Consider the following 18,373-nt stretch of genomic DNA (forward strand, 5'->3'; position numbering starts at 1 on the left):
GTGTACTGCCATTTGGGTTTTGCTTCTTACACAGATAGCTGGAAATTTTTTAAAGTGCCAATTAGGAAATAAACTTCTGTGCATTTTTCACTAGTCATCATAACAGTTATAATTTACTGAATATTTACTATGTACCCAACACCTACATTAGATAGTTGCTGTTTATATAATTTGTACTTTCTAAATAACCTAACGTTCTTGCCAAGGAATGAAAAAAATAGGAAACAAAAAATACTTAGAGAAATCCTTATCAGAAGCTACCCTAGGGGCTGGAGAGATGATGGCTCAGCAGTTAGGAGTGCATACTGCTTTTACAAAGGACCTGAGTTTAGCTCTCAACACCCATGTCTGGTGTCTCACAACCATCTGTATCTCTAGCTCCAGGGGATCCAATGTCTCCTTCTAGTCTCCGTGGGTACCAGGCACATATATGGTGAACATACATACATTTAGGCAAAACAGTCATACATATAAGATAAAAATAAATCTTTTAAAAAAGAAGTCTTAATTTACCATAAAACAAAACAGAACCAAACGCAAATCCCAAACAAAGGAGACAGACAACTTATTCAAACTATACCAGGAAGAAATCTGGACAGAAAGCATATCTCCTCTAAGTCTGGTAAATTGTTCAAGAAAATAAGACTTCTGAGACAAGGTTCTCACACTCCTATTACGAACTTAGCTCTGGTAGTCTTCAAAACCTTCAAAGAACAACCACTCTATTACTTACAGTGAAGGGGACTAAGAAGGGGAGAATAAATGGCTGTAGTTATATACACATAGTTAAATTTTTAATATCCTTTTAAGACAAATTTTAAAAAGGTATCTTTATTACTTCAGAAGTAAAAATAAAGATGCTTTAATATACAAATAAGCCATTAAAAAATCTCAGCTTATTAAAAAAATCATGATTAATTCAAATTTCATTTGCCAAGACCAAGTTTTAACTGGGGACTCTCTGTGTAGACTGGGCTGGCCTCAAACTTACAGATCTCCTTATTTCTGCCTGCAGAGTGCTGGAATTAAAGGTGTGCACTATTACACCTACCTACTGTTATACAAATTTGATTCTGAAGTAGCATATAGGATAATAGGGAAAAGGAGTGCTTAATATGGAACATGAATTCTATGATTTATCCCCTTACACACAGCACGGACACGATGTCTTTAGGCAAATGGATATTCTAGAAACACATGAACATACAGACCAAATGTTCAGGTGTACAGACAGAATGAATCTTGCTAGGAAATGACATTCTTTCCTGTGAGAATTCCAATATTCTGAGGACTCACTGAGTTTTAATATTGCAACAGATCTTTAAATGGTAATTTCATTTTTGTCAACAGAGGACTGTTTTAGCAGGACATAAACATTGCACTATCATGAATTTTTATAGAAAATGCATCTTTTTCTTTTTGTACAATTTCACCGGTCTGCATCAGGTATAGTTTCTTTGATGTGTCACTGACAGAGTTTTTGTTTGTTTTGTCTTCGTTGTTTGAGACAAGGTTTCTCTGTGTAGTGTAGATGTAACCAACCGTCTTATTAAATAAGAAACACAGAACCAATGCAAAGAAGAAAGCCAAGAGATCAGAGCTAAGAGCCTTACCCGCCTGCTGCAGCTAGCCTCTTCAGCCAAGAGACCTCTCCGAAAGAGACCTACTTCCTGTCTGTCTGTCTTTATATAGACTTTCTGTTCTGCCTTCTCATTGGTTGTAAAACCAACCATATGACTGCCTCATCACTGTCTGTTGGCTGTATCCTTGAACACACAGAGATCTACCTAGCTCTGCCTACCAAGTGCTGGGATTAAAGGCATGCACCACCACCGCCCAGCTTTTGTTATAGCTCTAACAGCTCTGACCCCCAGGCAACTTTATTTATTAACATATAATTAAAATCACATTTCAGTACAAATAAAATACCACCATAGTGTAGCCTTGGCTGTTCTGGAACTTGCTCTGTAGACCAGGCTGGTCTCAAACTCAGTGCCTGTCTCTGCTTCCCAAGTGTTGGGATTAAAGGTATGGGCGACCACTGCTTAGCTGAGAGTTTTATCTTTAAGTCAAAGAATGTTTCACTTGTCTCAAAATCTATATGTATCTTTTGAATCAGACAGTCCATTTTTAAGGAGCTATTCTATGGAAAAGGATGTAAATATTTAAAAATTTCACATAAGAACTCTGAAATGATGTTATCTTTTCTCTTCACAACATTCATGTTGAGTTCTCTCTAAGATGTCCAGCTGCCAATCTTTAGAAATGAAGAGCTTTAGCATCTCCTGTGTCTGCCTGCAATCCTATCCCAGCACTTGAAAACCAGAGGCAGGAGGACCAATATCAGTGATACTCAACCTGTGGATCTTGACCCTTTTGGGGGGCCACATATCAGATATCCTGCATATCAGATATTTATATTCCGATTCATAACAGTAGAAGAATTACAGTTATGAAGTAGCAATGAAATGATTTTATGGTTGGGGGTCATCACAACGTGAGGAACTGTATTAAAGGGTTGCAGCATTAGGAAGGCTGAGAACCACTGCTCTAGATGATTATCATAGATGGTTTCCCTCTGTTTGTGACTTCATATGGTAAAGGGGAAGAACTTTGCATTTCCTGACAATGATGATGGTTCTACTTTGAAGCTGCTATCAAAGGGTAAAAGCTCTTGTCAAACAGAATTGAAACCAATGTGGTAGAAGTGATACTTTATTTTAAATGAAATTATATCCAGTGACACACAGACAAAGAAAGAAAGCTCTTCAGATATTCCCAAATTTTCATTCCCTCTGGCTGCCTTGGCTTACTATTGTAGGATATATGAACACACTTGTGAAACCCTGAGACTGTTTTAATAAAACCAACCTTGGATCAGGGGGCAGAGCCAACAACTAGTTGTTAAGACTTAGCCATTGAGACTATGGAGGACTCAGGAAGCTAGATAGGAAGGAGTAGGGAGGAACTTAAGAGATTTGTTGTCTTTTTGGTTTGGGATGAATGGAGATTCTTGCTGGGTCTCTAGCTAAAAGGAGGGTCAGCTGGTTGCTTCTTGGCCCCTCTGAGCTATCAGGTTTTCACCCCAACATTTGACTCCTGAGTCTTTACTGGTAGACAGAACAATAGAGACTTAGTTAAAAACTACATTTGGTGGCAGAAACAGAGCCGGTGTGGGCAGGACTATAAATCCTGTGTAGTGTTGACTGTGGGCAGCAGGGCCTCAGATAGTAGTAAAAAATATCAGCAGATTCAGATGTAAGATGGTAGATAGAATAGCAACACTATTATTGAGTCTATTCCAAGGTTTCAAATACTATAAAACAATCTGCATTTCTATTATAAATGAAGGAATTTCAAGTGAAAATTATAAAAATATATAATTGAGTTTCATTAGGGATTCCATTAAATAACATTTGAAGAAATCAGGCAAAAGATCTGGGTTGATGTCTTACACCTCTAACCCTAACACATGGAAGCCAGAAGCAGGAGGATCACTTACCAGTTTGAAACCAGTCTGTTTTACACTGAGTTCCAGGACTATGAAGTCGGACCCTGTCTTAGTAAATAGGGAGGGAGGGACCTTGTAACAAGTGAGGAAGTGGCTATAAACTAGATGAAAAACAGCTGTTAGAAAAGCGGAGGAAAGAAAAAGAATAGGGCTTGAGAGATGGCTCAGTAGTAAAGAGCACTTGTTGCTCTTCCAGACAACCCAAGTTCTAGTCCCAGCAGCCATATGGTGATAACTATCTGTAATCCAAGTCTTAGGGGATCCAATGCCCTCTTCTGGCCTCTGTGGGCATGCATGCATGTGGCGCACAGATCATACATGCAGGCATACCACTCATAAACACAAAAATAAAAACAAATGAAATCTAGAAAAAAAAAACTTACAAACCTCTTTATCCCAATTGTAGGAAATAGGAAGAAATTGGCTTTCACTGTAAGTTTCACTGTGAGGGTATTTTCCTTCTTCCTTAAGTGGGGAGGGAAGATAAGGATGAAGGAATAGGAAAGCAGGGAGTAGTTAACCTGTACAGATGTGGGGAGGAAGTGTCTTAGACTGGGCTTCAAGTGTATTCAAATCTAGATGTTTGGGTTATTACCTGTTTGAAGAATCTGTAGTAAGATTAAACCACCACCACCAAAAATCAACACCAATGTTGAAAACTAAAGATGGGTCGTGCTGACTACTTGAAATAAAGAATAAAGTCTAATGTATAATAATGTATAAATAATGTCCCCTGTCCTTATAAGAAATGGCAAATCATTGTCAAGATAACTCTTCTGCTAGCCTTGCATGGCTAGAATTCTTAATAGAATACAAAGGTGAGAAAGTGATGCTGTCCTTCTTCATTTACAGTCATTCTAGTATTTTAGGATTAGAGCATTTCTAAAGATTTGTGCTAATGTGCATAGAGAACATTGAAGATTCTATTGAAAAACTGTACAAATTACATTCACAATTTAAATCAATCTTATAATAAATTCTATTGTAAACATTATATGGAGATGGAATTCATATACTAAATAATTCACTCATTTAAAATACATAATTTCATTTCTCAGAACTACGCACTCTTACATCACTATTGTGGCATATGTCCATCCATCCCTCTGAAAAGAAACTCTGTGACCTTAGCTACCAAACACCCATTCCCAGCTCCCAGCAGCCACTCATCCACTTTTTTTTGGTTGTTTTGTATAAACAGATTTACATAAGAAGATTGTTTTGTAATTTGGTCCCTCATTTAGCACATCTGTAAGGCTCGTTTATGCAGCACATTACTTGGATGCATTATTAAAGTAGAACAATATTTGGTAAAGCAAATAATCACCTCTAACTTAAAGAGGTATATGGGCTCGAGAGATGTCTCAATGGTTAAGAGCACTTGCTGCTATTGCAGAGAACCTGGGTTTGCTTCCCAACACCCAACTAACACTCTCAATCCTCTGAAATTCTAGTCCCAGGAGATCCAGTGTCTTCTTCTGGCCTCTGCAGGCACCACATGCACGTGGTGTACCTACAAACATGCGGGCAAAATACACAAAATAAATACATCTAATTTTTAAAAAAGGGTATATATTTCTGTTTACTTGAGATATTTTATAGTTATGATACCAGAGTATAAGTCTCTCTCATAATTCAGAATGAAGATATTTAAGTAAATAGGATTTTAACTCTTTAATCTCTGATGACTATTATTATTTCAATTTTTAAAATTTATTTATTATGAGAGGAGGAGGCAAATGCTCTGTGACGTACATAGAGGTCAGAGAACAACTTTCAGAAACCAGTTTTCTCCTTCCACTGAGGGTTCTGGGAATCCAGATCTGGTCACACAGCAAGCACTTTTACCTGCTGAGTCAACAATCATTTTTTTTTTTTGGGGGGGGGAGCTCCTAAATTTTTTGCACAGATTTATTTATGTGTATGAGCATATGTCTGAGTGTAGATATGAGATCTTTATGGGTGTAGGTGCCCTTAGAAACCTGTGGTATTGTATTCCCCCAAATATTGTGCATGCTAATAAACTTTTCTGGAATCAGAGACAGAGCAGCCACAAAATTAAACATAAAGGCTAGGCAGTGGTAGCACACGCCTTTAATCCTAGCATTCCAGAGGTAGAAATCCCTCTGGATTTCTGTGAGTTCAAGGCCACATTGAAAATGACCAGGCATGGTGACTCATGCCTTTAATCCCAGAAAGCGAGCATTTAATCCCAGGGAGTGATGGTAGAAGGCAGAAAAATATATAAGGCGTGAGGACCAGGAACTAGAAGCATTTGGCTGGTTAAGCTTCAGGTTTTCGAGAAGCAGTTCAGCTGAGACCCATTCTGGATGAGGACTCAGAAGCCTCCAGTCTGAGGAAACAAGACCAGCTGAGGATCCAGCGAGGTGAGGTAGCTGTGGCTCGTTCTGTCTCTCTGATTTTCCAGTATTCACCCCAATAACTGGCCTCGGGTTTGATCTTATTAATAAGAACTGTTAAGATTCATGCTACAGAAACCCTAAGAGAGTAATTAGATCCCTTAGAACTGGAGTTACAGGCGACTGTGAGCCACCCAATGCGGGTGACAGAAATGGAACCTGGGTCCTCTACAAGAGCAGCAAGCACTCTTTTTTTTTTTTTTTTTTTTTTTTGGTTTTTCGAGACAGGGCTTCTCTGTGTAGCTTTGTGCCTCTCCTGGACTCACTTGGTAGCCCAGGCTGGCCTCGAACTCACAGAGATCCGCTTGGCTCTGCCTCCCGAGTGCTGGGATTAAAGGCGTGCGCCACCACCGCCCGGCTGCAAGCACTCTTAACCACTGAACCATGACAATCAGTTTTGACTGTCCATACGTTTATGCATAAGAACTTCAAAGGCTCCATGATTTGATTATAAACAAGTTTGGTGAGAAATGCCTGATGAGACATGATTTAAGAAACTGGATCTGGGTATTTGTTTTCACTCACTGTAAATTCCGCTGATTCAATTTGTGGTTTCCCTTTGTTACTGTCCTCTGCCCAGAGAAACTTACACCATTTATTTTTTATCTATCTCAAAAGAATAAAATTTGAGAATTAATTTTAAAGAAAAACATGGGTCCAGGTTAAGCCTATATACTACAGTCTCAAGTGAAATTAATATACCCCACAAGAGAAAGTAAGAGTAGGTTATAACTTGAAGGCTATACCCTAGTTGTCTATTTCATGCAAAACTTCTCTCTTCTTACACTTTAAGTAGCTGGGTTTGTGTAACTATTAACAAAGGCTTGAATTATGTAAGTCCTAAAGTTTTCCAGCTGTTTTTCTCTTGAATCCTTCTGCAAAGGTATAAAGGACATGGCACTATACAAAGTTTGTCAATAGGACTGGAGGACAGCCTGCATTCACTTGGGACCCCTAAAACTATAGCCTTAGCAAGAGAAGGGTCCTGAGCACACCGCAATATGGGGCCAGGAGACAGTTCAGTAGTGAGTTGAGCTCCTCCCACCTCTGCCCAGTTTGCAAGAGGCTCTCAATCTCATTGCCCATGTTCTCATGCTGACATCTGCAGACAACAGAAACTTGGGTGCGTTACATTCTCACTTAGAGTAAAAAAATTAATAAAGAACAACTAAGTATCACTTCTCATCTTACTTCAAAAAATACTTAAAAAAAAAAAAAAGATTACTCAGGAGGCAGAGGCAGGCGATCTGTGAGTTCGAGGCTAGCCTGGTCTACAAAGCAAGTTCCAGAACAGCCAGGGCTGTTATACAGAACCATACAACAAACATTGTAAATGCTCTTTGTTATTAGTCACAAGTCTCCTTGGGTGAAAAGCAATGAACAGCATTCTGCTCTTCTTCAGCAGAGAAACAGTAACCGGCAAGGGCCAGTTACTCTAGGCCTCTCGCTGTCTTATGTTTCATAAATGCAAATGGTCTTTCACACAATGCATTTTTTTTTATTTTTTTATTTTTTGGTGAAAATGAAACTTTGTTTTCAGGTTGATTTTTTAAGGCATGGTTTCACTCTGTATGAAGCGCCATCTGGCTTAGAACTCATGGTAATCCTCCTGCCTCAGATTCCCACGGGCTGGGATTACAAGCATGAGCTACCATACTTGGCCAAAATGGAACTTCTATTTCCTATGTGTCACTAAAGAGGAACCCACATTATTCTTGGTAAGTAAACAGACCTTCTAAGGTTGTGTGTTTTATGTTAACTTGATATAAGCTAAAGTCATCCAAGAGGAGAGAACCTCAATTAAGAAAATGCCTCCAGCTGGGTGGTGGTGGCCCACACCTTTAATCCCAGCACTCCAGAGGCAGAGGAAGGATGATCATTGTGAGTTCGAGGCCACTCTGGTCTACAGATCGAGTTTCAGGGCAGCAAAGGCTATAGAGAAACCCTGTCTGAAAAATCAAAAGGAAAATGTCTCTGTAAGATCAGACTCTAGGCAAGCCAGTAAGGCATTTTCTTAATTAGTGATTGATGGAGGAGGGCCCAGCCCATCATGGGTGGGGCCATCCCTGGGCTGATGGTCCTGGGTTCTGTAAGAAAGCAGGCTGAGCAAGCCATGGGGAGCAAGCCAGTAAGCAGCACTCCTCCACGGTCTCTGCATCAGCTCTTGCCTCCGGGTTCTTGCCCTGTTTGAGTTCCTGTTCTGACTTCCTTTGATGATGAACAGTGATGTGGAAGTGTAAGCCAAATAAACCCTTTCCTCTCCCCAAGTTGCTTTAAAGGGTCATGGTGTTTTCTCACAGCAATAGTAACCTTTACTAGGGCAAGTAGATAAGTTCTTGAAGCACCAAGGGACTCTATAATGACCTCTCCTATGCAATTAAATCAAAAAGCAAAAATCTCAAACTGCAGATATATTTGCAGAGGCATTAATAAGGTCAGTTGATACAACACTTGAAACACTATCAAAATCTTCCTAATGTACAGATTTCAATTCTAAACCTTCATACATGAAGCCTCAGACCACAGGAAGCATGTTATGATGTGAGTTCTTGGATCCTGCACAGCCTTTGCAAAAGACGTTTTCTACTTGAAGAAAAGACTAGGTTAGGCTAAAACCAAAGTTAAGTATCTGGTCCCCTAAACAATCATGATCACTACTTTAATAGAAATTGAAGTGATGGAACAACAGAAGCATTACCAGCATTGTGGTGGTTTGAAAGAAAATGGCCCTCAAAGGCAGTGGTATGATTAGGAGGTGTGGCTTTGCTGAAGTAGGTGTAGCCTGATTAGAGGAAGTGTGTCACTGTGGGGGCAGGCTTTGAGGTCTTTTTTGCTCAAGCTTCACTCAGTGTGATAGGCAGACCACTTCCTGTTGCCTGCAAGCCAAGATGTAGGATAATCAGCTACCTCTCGAGCACCATGTCTGTTTGCATGCCACCATGTCGCACCATGATGACGATGGACTGAACCTCTGAACTGTAAGTGAGCCACCACAATTAAATGTTTTCTTAATAAGAGCTGCTGTGGTCATGGTGTCTCTCTACAGCAACAGAAACCCTAAGACAAGCATTATCCTTAAGTGATTAACCAAATCAGTTAAGAAAACTCCTGACAAATATATGGGGGGAAAGTCCAACATTTTCAGTTATCAGCAGCATACAAATCAAAACTACACTGGGATTTCACATTACCTCAGTCAGAATGGCCGCTACAAGGAAACAACAAGTGCTGGCAAGGGTTGGATGGGGTGGTGGCTTTACACTGCTGGGAGGAATGTGAATCAGCGCAACCACTCCAAAAACAGGCATGGAACCGACTTGCATAACCCAGCTGTCACACCACACAGTCAAAGGAATCCAAGCCAGTACATGACAGAGACAACTGTACAGCCATTGAAGTACAATTTCCAGGAGCTACGTTATGGATTAGTTCAGGTTCTGATGGATAGATAAAGAAAAGGTGGTATGTATAAAATTGGATTTTATTTTGTGGGAAAGAACAAAATCATGACATTTCTGGGAAAACATGATTTCCAGGATCGTTACGTTAAGTGAAATGAAGCCAGCCAGATTCAGAAATACAACTATCATATGCATCCTCTCAATCATAGAATATGGAATTAAAAAAAAAAAAGACATCAAAGTAGAAGGTAGATTCTGAGAAAAAGAAAGGGACTAGTGTGAGTGTGGAGGAAGGATAGGAAAAGGTAGCAGGGAAAGTGACTTTGACCAAAGTATATTCTGCACAGATATGAAAATATAATAATGAAATTCATCATTACACAGAATTAGCATACACTGTTAAAAAAGGAAAAAAAAATGTGTACCAGGCATGATGACAGATGCCTATAATCCTAGCATTCAAGGAGACTGAGGCAGAATGCTCTTGAGTTTTAAACTAGCCTGGGATATATGTACAGTGAGACCCTATCTTCAAAAATAAGATAAAACAGGGCTACAGAGATGGCTCAGTGGTTAAGAGCACTGGCTGTTCTTTCAGAGGACCCAGGTTTGATTCCCAGAACCCAGATGGTAGGTTACAATCATCTGCAACTACAATCCTAGAGCCCTAACACCCTCTTTTGGCCTCCATGGCACCAGGCATGCATGTGGGACACAGAAATAAATGCAGGCAAACATTCATACACATAAAATTTAAAAATAAAATAAAACCAATCAACCAATCAAAAACAAAACAAAACAACACAAAACCACTGGGAAGTGTTGCTGCATATCTTTAATGCCAGCACTCGGGAGGCAGTGGCAGGCAGATCTTGGATCTCTGAGTTTGAGGCCAGCCTGGTCTACAGAACAAGTTCCTGGACAGCCAGGGCTACACTGAGAAAAAACAAAAAACAAAAACAAAAAACAAAACTAATAATGACAACAAAACAAAACCACCACCATAAAAACCCAACACCCACCCTAGAGCCTCTGGATCCTAGACGGTCACCTTTTGAATGGCTCTCAGAAATCAATATGACCCCAGCAAAAACTCTGGTATATTAGAGGACAGGTGTGACAGTAGGACATCTGATCCTACTGGCTAAAGAGTGGATAAAGTTTCAATGAAGAGATTGGACTAGGCCAGAAAGGGGAAAAAAGGATCAAGTGATCTGAGCTGAAAGAAAAACAGAACTGGAAAAACAAAGTGAACAAACCCAGAGTACTGAAAAACAGTGAACAGCATGCACTGATCTCACAGATGAGAACTAAGGCTGCAAAGCTGGATTAACTGATGCAAGTTATATAGGCGTGGGCAGTAAGTAAAGAAATAGGAATTTCACTCTGAGTACAGACAGCACCGAAGGCACACAAAGAAGAACTATGAAAGACAGAGTTTAGAAAGACCCACTTGATGTTTGATTTGGTAAAGGTGAAATTGGAATCGGGGAACTAGTTAAAAGGCGACTATAATTAATTGTCTTATAAAAAGTGATGCTGGATGGGCAGTGGTGGCAAATGCCTTTAATACCAGCACATGGGAGGCAGGTAGGCGAATCTCTAAGGCCAGCCTGGTCTACAGAGTGAGTTCCAGGACAGCCAGGGATACATAGAGAAATACTGTCTTGGCGGAAAAAAAGTGATGCTGACCTGAATGAGGTTAATGGCAATGGGATCAATGAAAGGAAGATACATAAAAAACTCAAAAGAATTAGTTAAGTGTGGAAAACAAGGAAGAAAGAAAATGTAATGCAAAAAGGCCACTTATTTAAAAAAAAAGTTACTATCCTTTCTATATAAAGAGAGAATGCACAAGGTTGAAGAGATTCAAGCAGAAAAAAGAAATACAAACAGCTTTCAACACATGGAGATACTAAGCAATGCTCACAATGAAACACTCACAAGGAAACGATACAGATTAAAATCACAGTAAGATACTGTTTCTAGTTTATCAGGTTGACAAAATTTACAAAGCTACAAACTGCGCACCTTAGAAGTAGCTGATGGGATAAAAAATAGTATGCTCCTTTTGACAGAAATATCACAGAACCTAAGAAAATTACTCCCAGCAATTAATCCAAAAACAAACTAGCAAACAATATGAAAAGAGAAAATATAAGTTGGACACCTAACTCAGTGATTAAGAGCCCTTGCTGCTCATTCAGACGACCCAAAGTTTGTTTACAGCACCCACATGACTCACAACCACTTGTAACACCAGCTCCAGGGAGATCCAAAGTCTCTGGCCACAGCAAGTACCTGTATTAATGTGAACCTATCCATATGTACACAATTAAAATAATAAGAGTAAATATTTTAGGTGAGACAAGATAGCATATACCTTTATCCCAGCACTCAGGAGGGAGAGACAAGCAGGTCTACATAAATTTGAGGTCAGCCTGTTTTACACAGCAAATTCTAGGTCAGCCAGAGCTACATAGTAAGACCTCATTTCAGACAACAACAAAAATGAATAAATAATAAATAAATATAAAAAAGAGAAAAAAAGAGTAAGTGTGCTAACTGCAGCTGTACTTGTAAAAGCAAAAGCTGAAAACAAGTCTATGATTCCACTGCACAATTGAAAGCACCTAGTTTTAAAAGGGAAAAGGTTGAGATCTCAGAATGGATCAAGTAATAAGAAACAAGTGTATTAAAATAGCATATCATTTTTTAAGGAAACTTATTGGGAGAGGTAAAGGTTCCAGGGGAGTTGGGAGATGAGGAGCCAAATGGAAATCAAGATAGAAAATGGAATCAAGAACAAAATGGAAATGAAGACTGGTGAAAAAATAAAGTTACTGAGAGCAAGAAGTAGTATAGGGATAAGGAGAGCAGCTAGACTATAGAATATGCTATTTTGTAGAATTAATTTCAGAACCATGTAATGTTCTATGTTCTTATAAAACCAAATTACACAAACAATCAAAAACAAACAAACAAAACCCCAACCCAAACTTAGTATACAAAGTGATACTGAAAGACAATAACAGTAAAAACCCAGTAATCCCAATACTATCCAGTCAGTAAATCAACAAAGGGAAGAGAAGACTGTCTCCTTTCAGTAGACATCCAGGCACCACACAGAAGCAATGTGCACAGGCAGGGCTCCCCAAGGGGAAGGCGGACCATGGGCTGAACAGTTTCTTAGCTTCTGCGATAACAAAAACATTACTGAGGTCATGTCCAGACACTTCAAAGTGTCTTACATTATTTGATCACTTTATTCAATTAATGTAACTCTGCAGTTATCTATAAAAATATCATGTTATACATATGTTCTCTTAATGTACCACTTTTCTTTTTTGTTGTTAGTGTTAATTTTGATTTTTTTGAGATAGTCCCACTATGTTCCTCTGGCTGGCCTGGAACTTGCCATGTAGACCAGACTAGCTTTGAACTTGCAGATTCTCTTGTTTTTGCCTCCAGAGTGCTGGGATTACACATGTGTCATCATGCTTGGCTATTACACTCTCTTTCTCCCTGCAGATCACCTTCCACATGTAAGTTAGGAAGCTGCAAGTTGGAAGCACAGTAGTACACATAGATATATGGTCACTGCCTCAAGAAGCTTTCTTTCCGTGGAAAACAAAGGCAAATTAAAACAGTGACAGTTCCTGGAGGGAGCACAGAGGGACTCACCTAAAGCCAGTGGGTCAGAATGACTCCTAAGTGAGCCCAGAGGACAATCAGAACCTCTGTAGGGTTGCTTGTTGTTAGGGATGCAGGGTGCAAGGGGTGGGGTGTAGTGGGTTGAGGGCTAAGAAAAGTAGTCAAGCACAGAACAGCTAGGGCAGGACTCACTGACAAGTAAACAGTAGCTCTGTATGGCTGGTGGCTGGAACATGGGCTGGAAGGCTGAAGGATGAAGCTGAAGAGGTACGCAGACTCAGTCCTAAGAACCTCTATAGATCATGCTGGGGACTTTCAATGCTATCCTCAGGGGTCAGCCAAGAATTTTCAGCAGAGAAGTATGATAATTAAATCTGTCTAACCATTCTCCATAGACACAGGAAAAGACACAGGGGCCAGGAGACCAGCTAGTTAGAAGGACATTAGGGCAGAACATGAACACCTAGAAATGTGCTATTTGGGAGGTGCTATTTGGGAGGAAGTAGAATCGAGGAGCCAAAGCTACACAGAGAAACCTTGTCAAGAAAAACTAACCAACCAAACAACCAAACGAAAAACTTCAAATGCAAAAAAAAGTATAAATCTCACGTTACTCTCTATTTAAAACCTTTGACTCCTACTGGTATGTATGTGTGTGTGTGTGTGTGTGTGTGTGTGTGTGTGTGTGTGTGTGTGTGTGTGTGTGTGTGTCTATGTATGTATGTACGTACGTACGTACATATGTAACTTTGTTTTGGTAATGGGAACTGAACACAGAGGCTCACATATGCTTGCTTGATGAACATTCAATAACCGAGCCACAGCCTCCTACTGAATTTTAAAAGGGATCAAACTCCCCACAGCTGCCCCCAAACCCATATCTCATGTGGACCCTTTCCTCTCTATCAAGTGCTCTGGCTACAGCTCATTTACATCAGCCAGTTTTCTCCTCAGCTTTCTATAAGAGAGTTGTCCCATTTTCCTTAATAATTCTTCCCTGAACATAAACCCTGCTCTTTGCCCTCATACCTCATCTCCAGACTTAGTCCTTCATTACCCCGATCTAGGCTCCTTGTAGCATTTACCACCATCTGTAATCTGCTTTGATTACTCACTTCAAGATAATTGAGAACAGTGACCTAACATTTTCATACCTTGTACAGATGGTACAATTTTCAATAAATGTATGCTGAATGAATTAATAAATAATAAAATAAATAGAACTAAAACTTATTAACTCAGAATAAAGTTCTTCACTGGAGACATTGATTTGGACATCTTCCATATGTGAACAACAAATTATTGCCCAAGGGAAGTACAGGGACAGAATAAAAAAAAATTTCTGAAACAGCTCTGAGGAATGTGAATATTTAAAGAATGAGCAGAAGGAAAGAGGAAAGAAAGAAAGATCAAGAGAAAAAGAGGAAAACCAGAAAAGCATTGCAAACTCTTGGTGCAACAGAAGAGACTTCTCATTCGAAAAGGCAGCTTGGAGATGCAAATATGGAGTCAGGTACTTATCTAATAAATGTATCTATCAGGTACCTACCATGTGCTAGGGAGAACTATGCAAGGATATAAAACTAACCAGGAAAAAAAAAAAAAACAGTGCAAAACCACTTAAACAATGGTACAACCTCTCAAAGCAACATTCAATCCCAACTGTAACCATCCCAGCACTGAAGGAGTAATGGAATCTTATCCATCAACTGCTGGTCACAGTATCTACAATACAACAGGCACCCTGACTCACTTCTACTACTGTTAAAGCATATCCCCTTCACTGATGGGAAAATGAATACTTGGGACACATTGTGCCTTGAAAAATTTACAGCATCTTCCTAGGGGAACACTTTGGACTCAAGAATGCATGTTTATTCTAAAAATAATAAAATAATGGTGTTCCTTATGGGAAAACCACAGGCAGTTCCATCTTCAGGTCTCCCCCAAGACTCCAGGTTGGTTTTAGGAAGAGCAAAAAGCACTGAAATGACTTAGATCATGTCACTAGACTCATGTCAGTGCAAGGCAAGTTTATTTTCTACTTTTAGGATGAGACATCATGACCAAGGCAACTTATAAAAGAAAGAGTTTAATTGGGTTTACAATTACAGAAGGTTAGAATTTATGATGGGGGAATGAAGGCACGGCAACATAAAGGCATAGGGGCAGGCAGCTAGAAGAGCAGTTGAGAGCTTACATCTTGATCCTCAAGCAGAAGGCAGAGGGTGGAAAGCATTCACTGGAAATGATGCAAGCCTTTTGAAACCTCAAAACCAGCCCCCTATGACATACCTCTTCCAACAAAGACACACCTCCTAATCCTTCACAAACAGTTCTACTAAATGGTGACCAAGTGTTCAAACATTTGAGCCTATAGGGGCCATTCTCATTCAAACCATCAGAGCAGGTGAACTCCAACTCTCAGGTCTGATCCAGACAGTGACCACACATCTATCTTTTCTCTCAAAACACAAGATCCTTGGGTTTATTCCAGAACAAGACATCTTGACTTTTCTAAAATAGGAACGCATAGAAGGAAAAATGCAGTTGATCCCCTACCTTCCATGCCATGCAGTCCAGGCCCCAAGCAGATGCATCTTCTTCCAACACACAATGCTTTCCACTGATCTGCTCTGATTTCTGGGATTCTGCCTGAATTCCAGCCACCAAGGCTCCAGGGAAATCTTCCAGCTAAAGGAAAATTATTTTTCTTGCTTTTCTTTTGTTCTTTTCTAACAAACTGCTAGTTTTTTTGTTCATATCATGTGGGTAGCAGGGCTAAAGGCCTCTGCCAGGCAGACACACTTAGCAAGCAAAGAGTAAACAAGACACATTCTGCTAAGCTGATGTGCTCGAACAGCAAACCACAGCATTTAGAGTGAAAATTCCCAGATCATTCCCAGAAGATGTGTCTGTTTATTTGTTCACTCTCTTCTTCCAGACTATGAATGCAATATGACCAGCTGCTTCAAGCTCCTGTAGACTTGTCTTCTCCACAGTCCCACAGGGAAACAAATCTTTTCTCCCTTGGGGCAAAAATTAAAAAAAAAAAAGAAAAAAGGAAAAAAAGAAAAAAAAAGAAACCCAGTACAAAATTTCCCTTTAACATTAAGGCTAAAAGAGCATAGAATTGAAGCAGGAGGTTGTAAGCACAGCTGTACGGCTGTGCGATGTGCTAGTGCTGGCTGCCTCAAGCCAGGCTAAGGATGCTCGGCTCTTTCTGCCCTCACTATAGGTTGAACTCCACAGTTCCTGAAGGGCAATAACATTGCTAGGGGAACTTTTTTTAAAAAAAAGGTACTATGTTTTAACAAAATTATTAAAAGAGGCCAAGAGTATCCTAACGTTAAAGTTTTTGATTTCTAGTTTTACTTTTCCATTTGGTTTGAGATAGGGACTTATTCTGTAGTGCAGGTTGTCCTTGAAAGCACGGCAAGCCTCTAGCTTCAGCCCCTCAGTGCTGTTACTATAGGTATGCACTGTGTGGTCAGCTTTATAGCTTGTTTTTTTGTGTGTTCTGTGTCTCATCTGAGACTCTGGTCCTGAATAGTTGTCTTGATTTGAACATCAGTCAGAGTTCAGCAAGTGACCATACACACAGCATTCCTAGCATCAGCAAGAGATGTGGAAAGGGCACATGTTCCTGGAAACTAGAGAGCAATGTGTGGTTTCCAGCTTCAAGTCCTCTGTTAGATTTTACTTCTAAGAAATGTATTGCACCACTGAAAAATTAAAAGATCTCTTCTATTCAAACACAATTTTCTACTCATTGGCTAAAGTCAACAAACTCTCTTAATATCATTTTCTTTCTACTAACAACTACAACACAAAGTAGTCTTTTGTGTCCTTAATCTTAAACTCCAGCTTCTATTTTCATCACCTGTATTCATTATTTCACTAAATTTTTTTACAATAATATCATAAAAAGATGTGAACCAGTGTTATTTGTTAATTTATATAACACTTGGTTCCTTAATATGATAAATATCCACAAGATGACAAGTAAGTGAAAACCACAGAAAGAACATATTCAAAGTTTATGTTAAAGATTTGCACCCTGAATTCTTTTTAGACTTTAGCAGATCAAGTAGCCTAAAGAATAGGAAATATGGCTCAACAGTTAAGAGTACTTCCTGCTTTTTTTTTTTTTTTTTTTTGGTTTTTTTTTTTTTTTTTTTTTGGTTTTTCGAGACAGGGTTTCTCTGTGTAGCTTTGCGCCTTTTCCTGGAACTCACTTGGTAGCCCAGGCTGGCCTTGAACTCACAGAGATCCGCCTTGCTCTGCCTCCCGAGTGCTGGGATTAAAGGCGTGCGCCACCACCGCCCGGCTCTTCCTGCTTTTGTAGAGGACCCAAGTTTGGTTCCCAGTACCCATGTCAGGTGGCTCAAAATTCCCTTTAACTACAGCTTCAGGGCATCTGATGCCCTCTTCTGGCCTATGAAGACATTCACATACAAATGCATACACAGGCATAGACATACACACATATAAATTAAAAACAAATCTTTAAAAGAACAGGAAATATAAAGTCCTATTTTAGCTAGCAAAATGCCAATCATACCAACAATCTCTACCTCAGACACAAACAGTGCTGGAGAGCTTCCTCTTGGACACATTCACTCAGTCTTCAAGACTATCCCTAGCTTCACTACTGACATTCCTGAGCCAGTCACTTTATCTTCTTAGGCAGCATGATCAATAAATACATTCTGTGACTTTTATTCCTTAGTGTTATAGAGGAAAAGGTATTCAATGTTCTTTCTGGTACTGAAGCCTGACTGGCCTTTCCCCCTCACATAACTGCAATACTTATTTGCATCACATTTTCTTCAATTTACCAACATAGGCTGTCTTTAAAAAACATTTATCTAAACTAGCCCAAAATAAAATCTTCATTCTGGTATCCAAACTTACAGACCTGGCTCCAACCAACATTAGCATGCATATATATATATATATATATATATATATATATATATATATATATACACACACACACATATATATGTATATATAAAATTTGTTGCCAGTGTACATGCCATTGGTCACGATGTTCTCACTGATCATTGAGGACAGTTTATTCCCAGCACCACATTCATTCTCATGTGGATAAATTGTATGTGTGACAGTTTCAGGTTCAAGGGACACTGCAGAACAGAAAATTCACACCATTATTTGAACTGGTGAAGTTTTAGTTCTTTGTTTCCTTCCTGCCACTGACTCTTTGCACACCTGTCTTTTAAAGCCTACTCGTTCAAGCTGGCCTAGAGTTCTCAGAAAAATGGTATATAGGCACATTTTTACACAACTGAGCAGTACTTAGTTTTGACTTTTTTCATGATACTGTCCCAGCTACAACCTAAGGTACTCAAGGAATTTGACAA

General features: G+C 39.5%; 1 protein-coding gene across 5 annotated transcripts in view; it reads right to left on the bottom strand.

Moving 5' to 3' along the window:
- Window positions 1–18,373, bottom strand: part of Tmcc1 (transmembrane and coiled-coil domain family 1) — a 193,628-nt gene that overhangs the window by 72,419 nt on the left and 102,836 nt on the right. For 3 of the 5 annotated variants that reach the window (XM_052719114.1, XM_052719115.1, XM_052719112.1), the window contains one exon: window positions 15,549–15,680. The exons of the other annotated variants lie outside the window; for them this stretch is intronic. In XM_052719114.1, the coding sequence (XP_052575074.1) occupies window positions 15,549–15,680 (132 nt within the window). The remainder of the gene's footprint in view (window positions 1–15,548; window positions 15,681–18,373) is intronic. 5 annotated transcript variants of the gene reach the window in all.

This window comes from Peromyscus californicus, unplaced genomic scaffold (genome assembly GCF_007827085.1).
Source record: "Peromyscus californicus insignis strain IS unplaced genomic scaffold, ASM782708v3 Scaffold_6__1_contigs__length_162567912, whole genome shotgun sequence".
Taxonomy (NCBI): domain Eukaryota; kingdom Metazoa; phylum Chordata; class Mammalia; order Rodentia; family Cricetidae; genus Peromyscus; species Peromyscus californicus.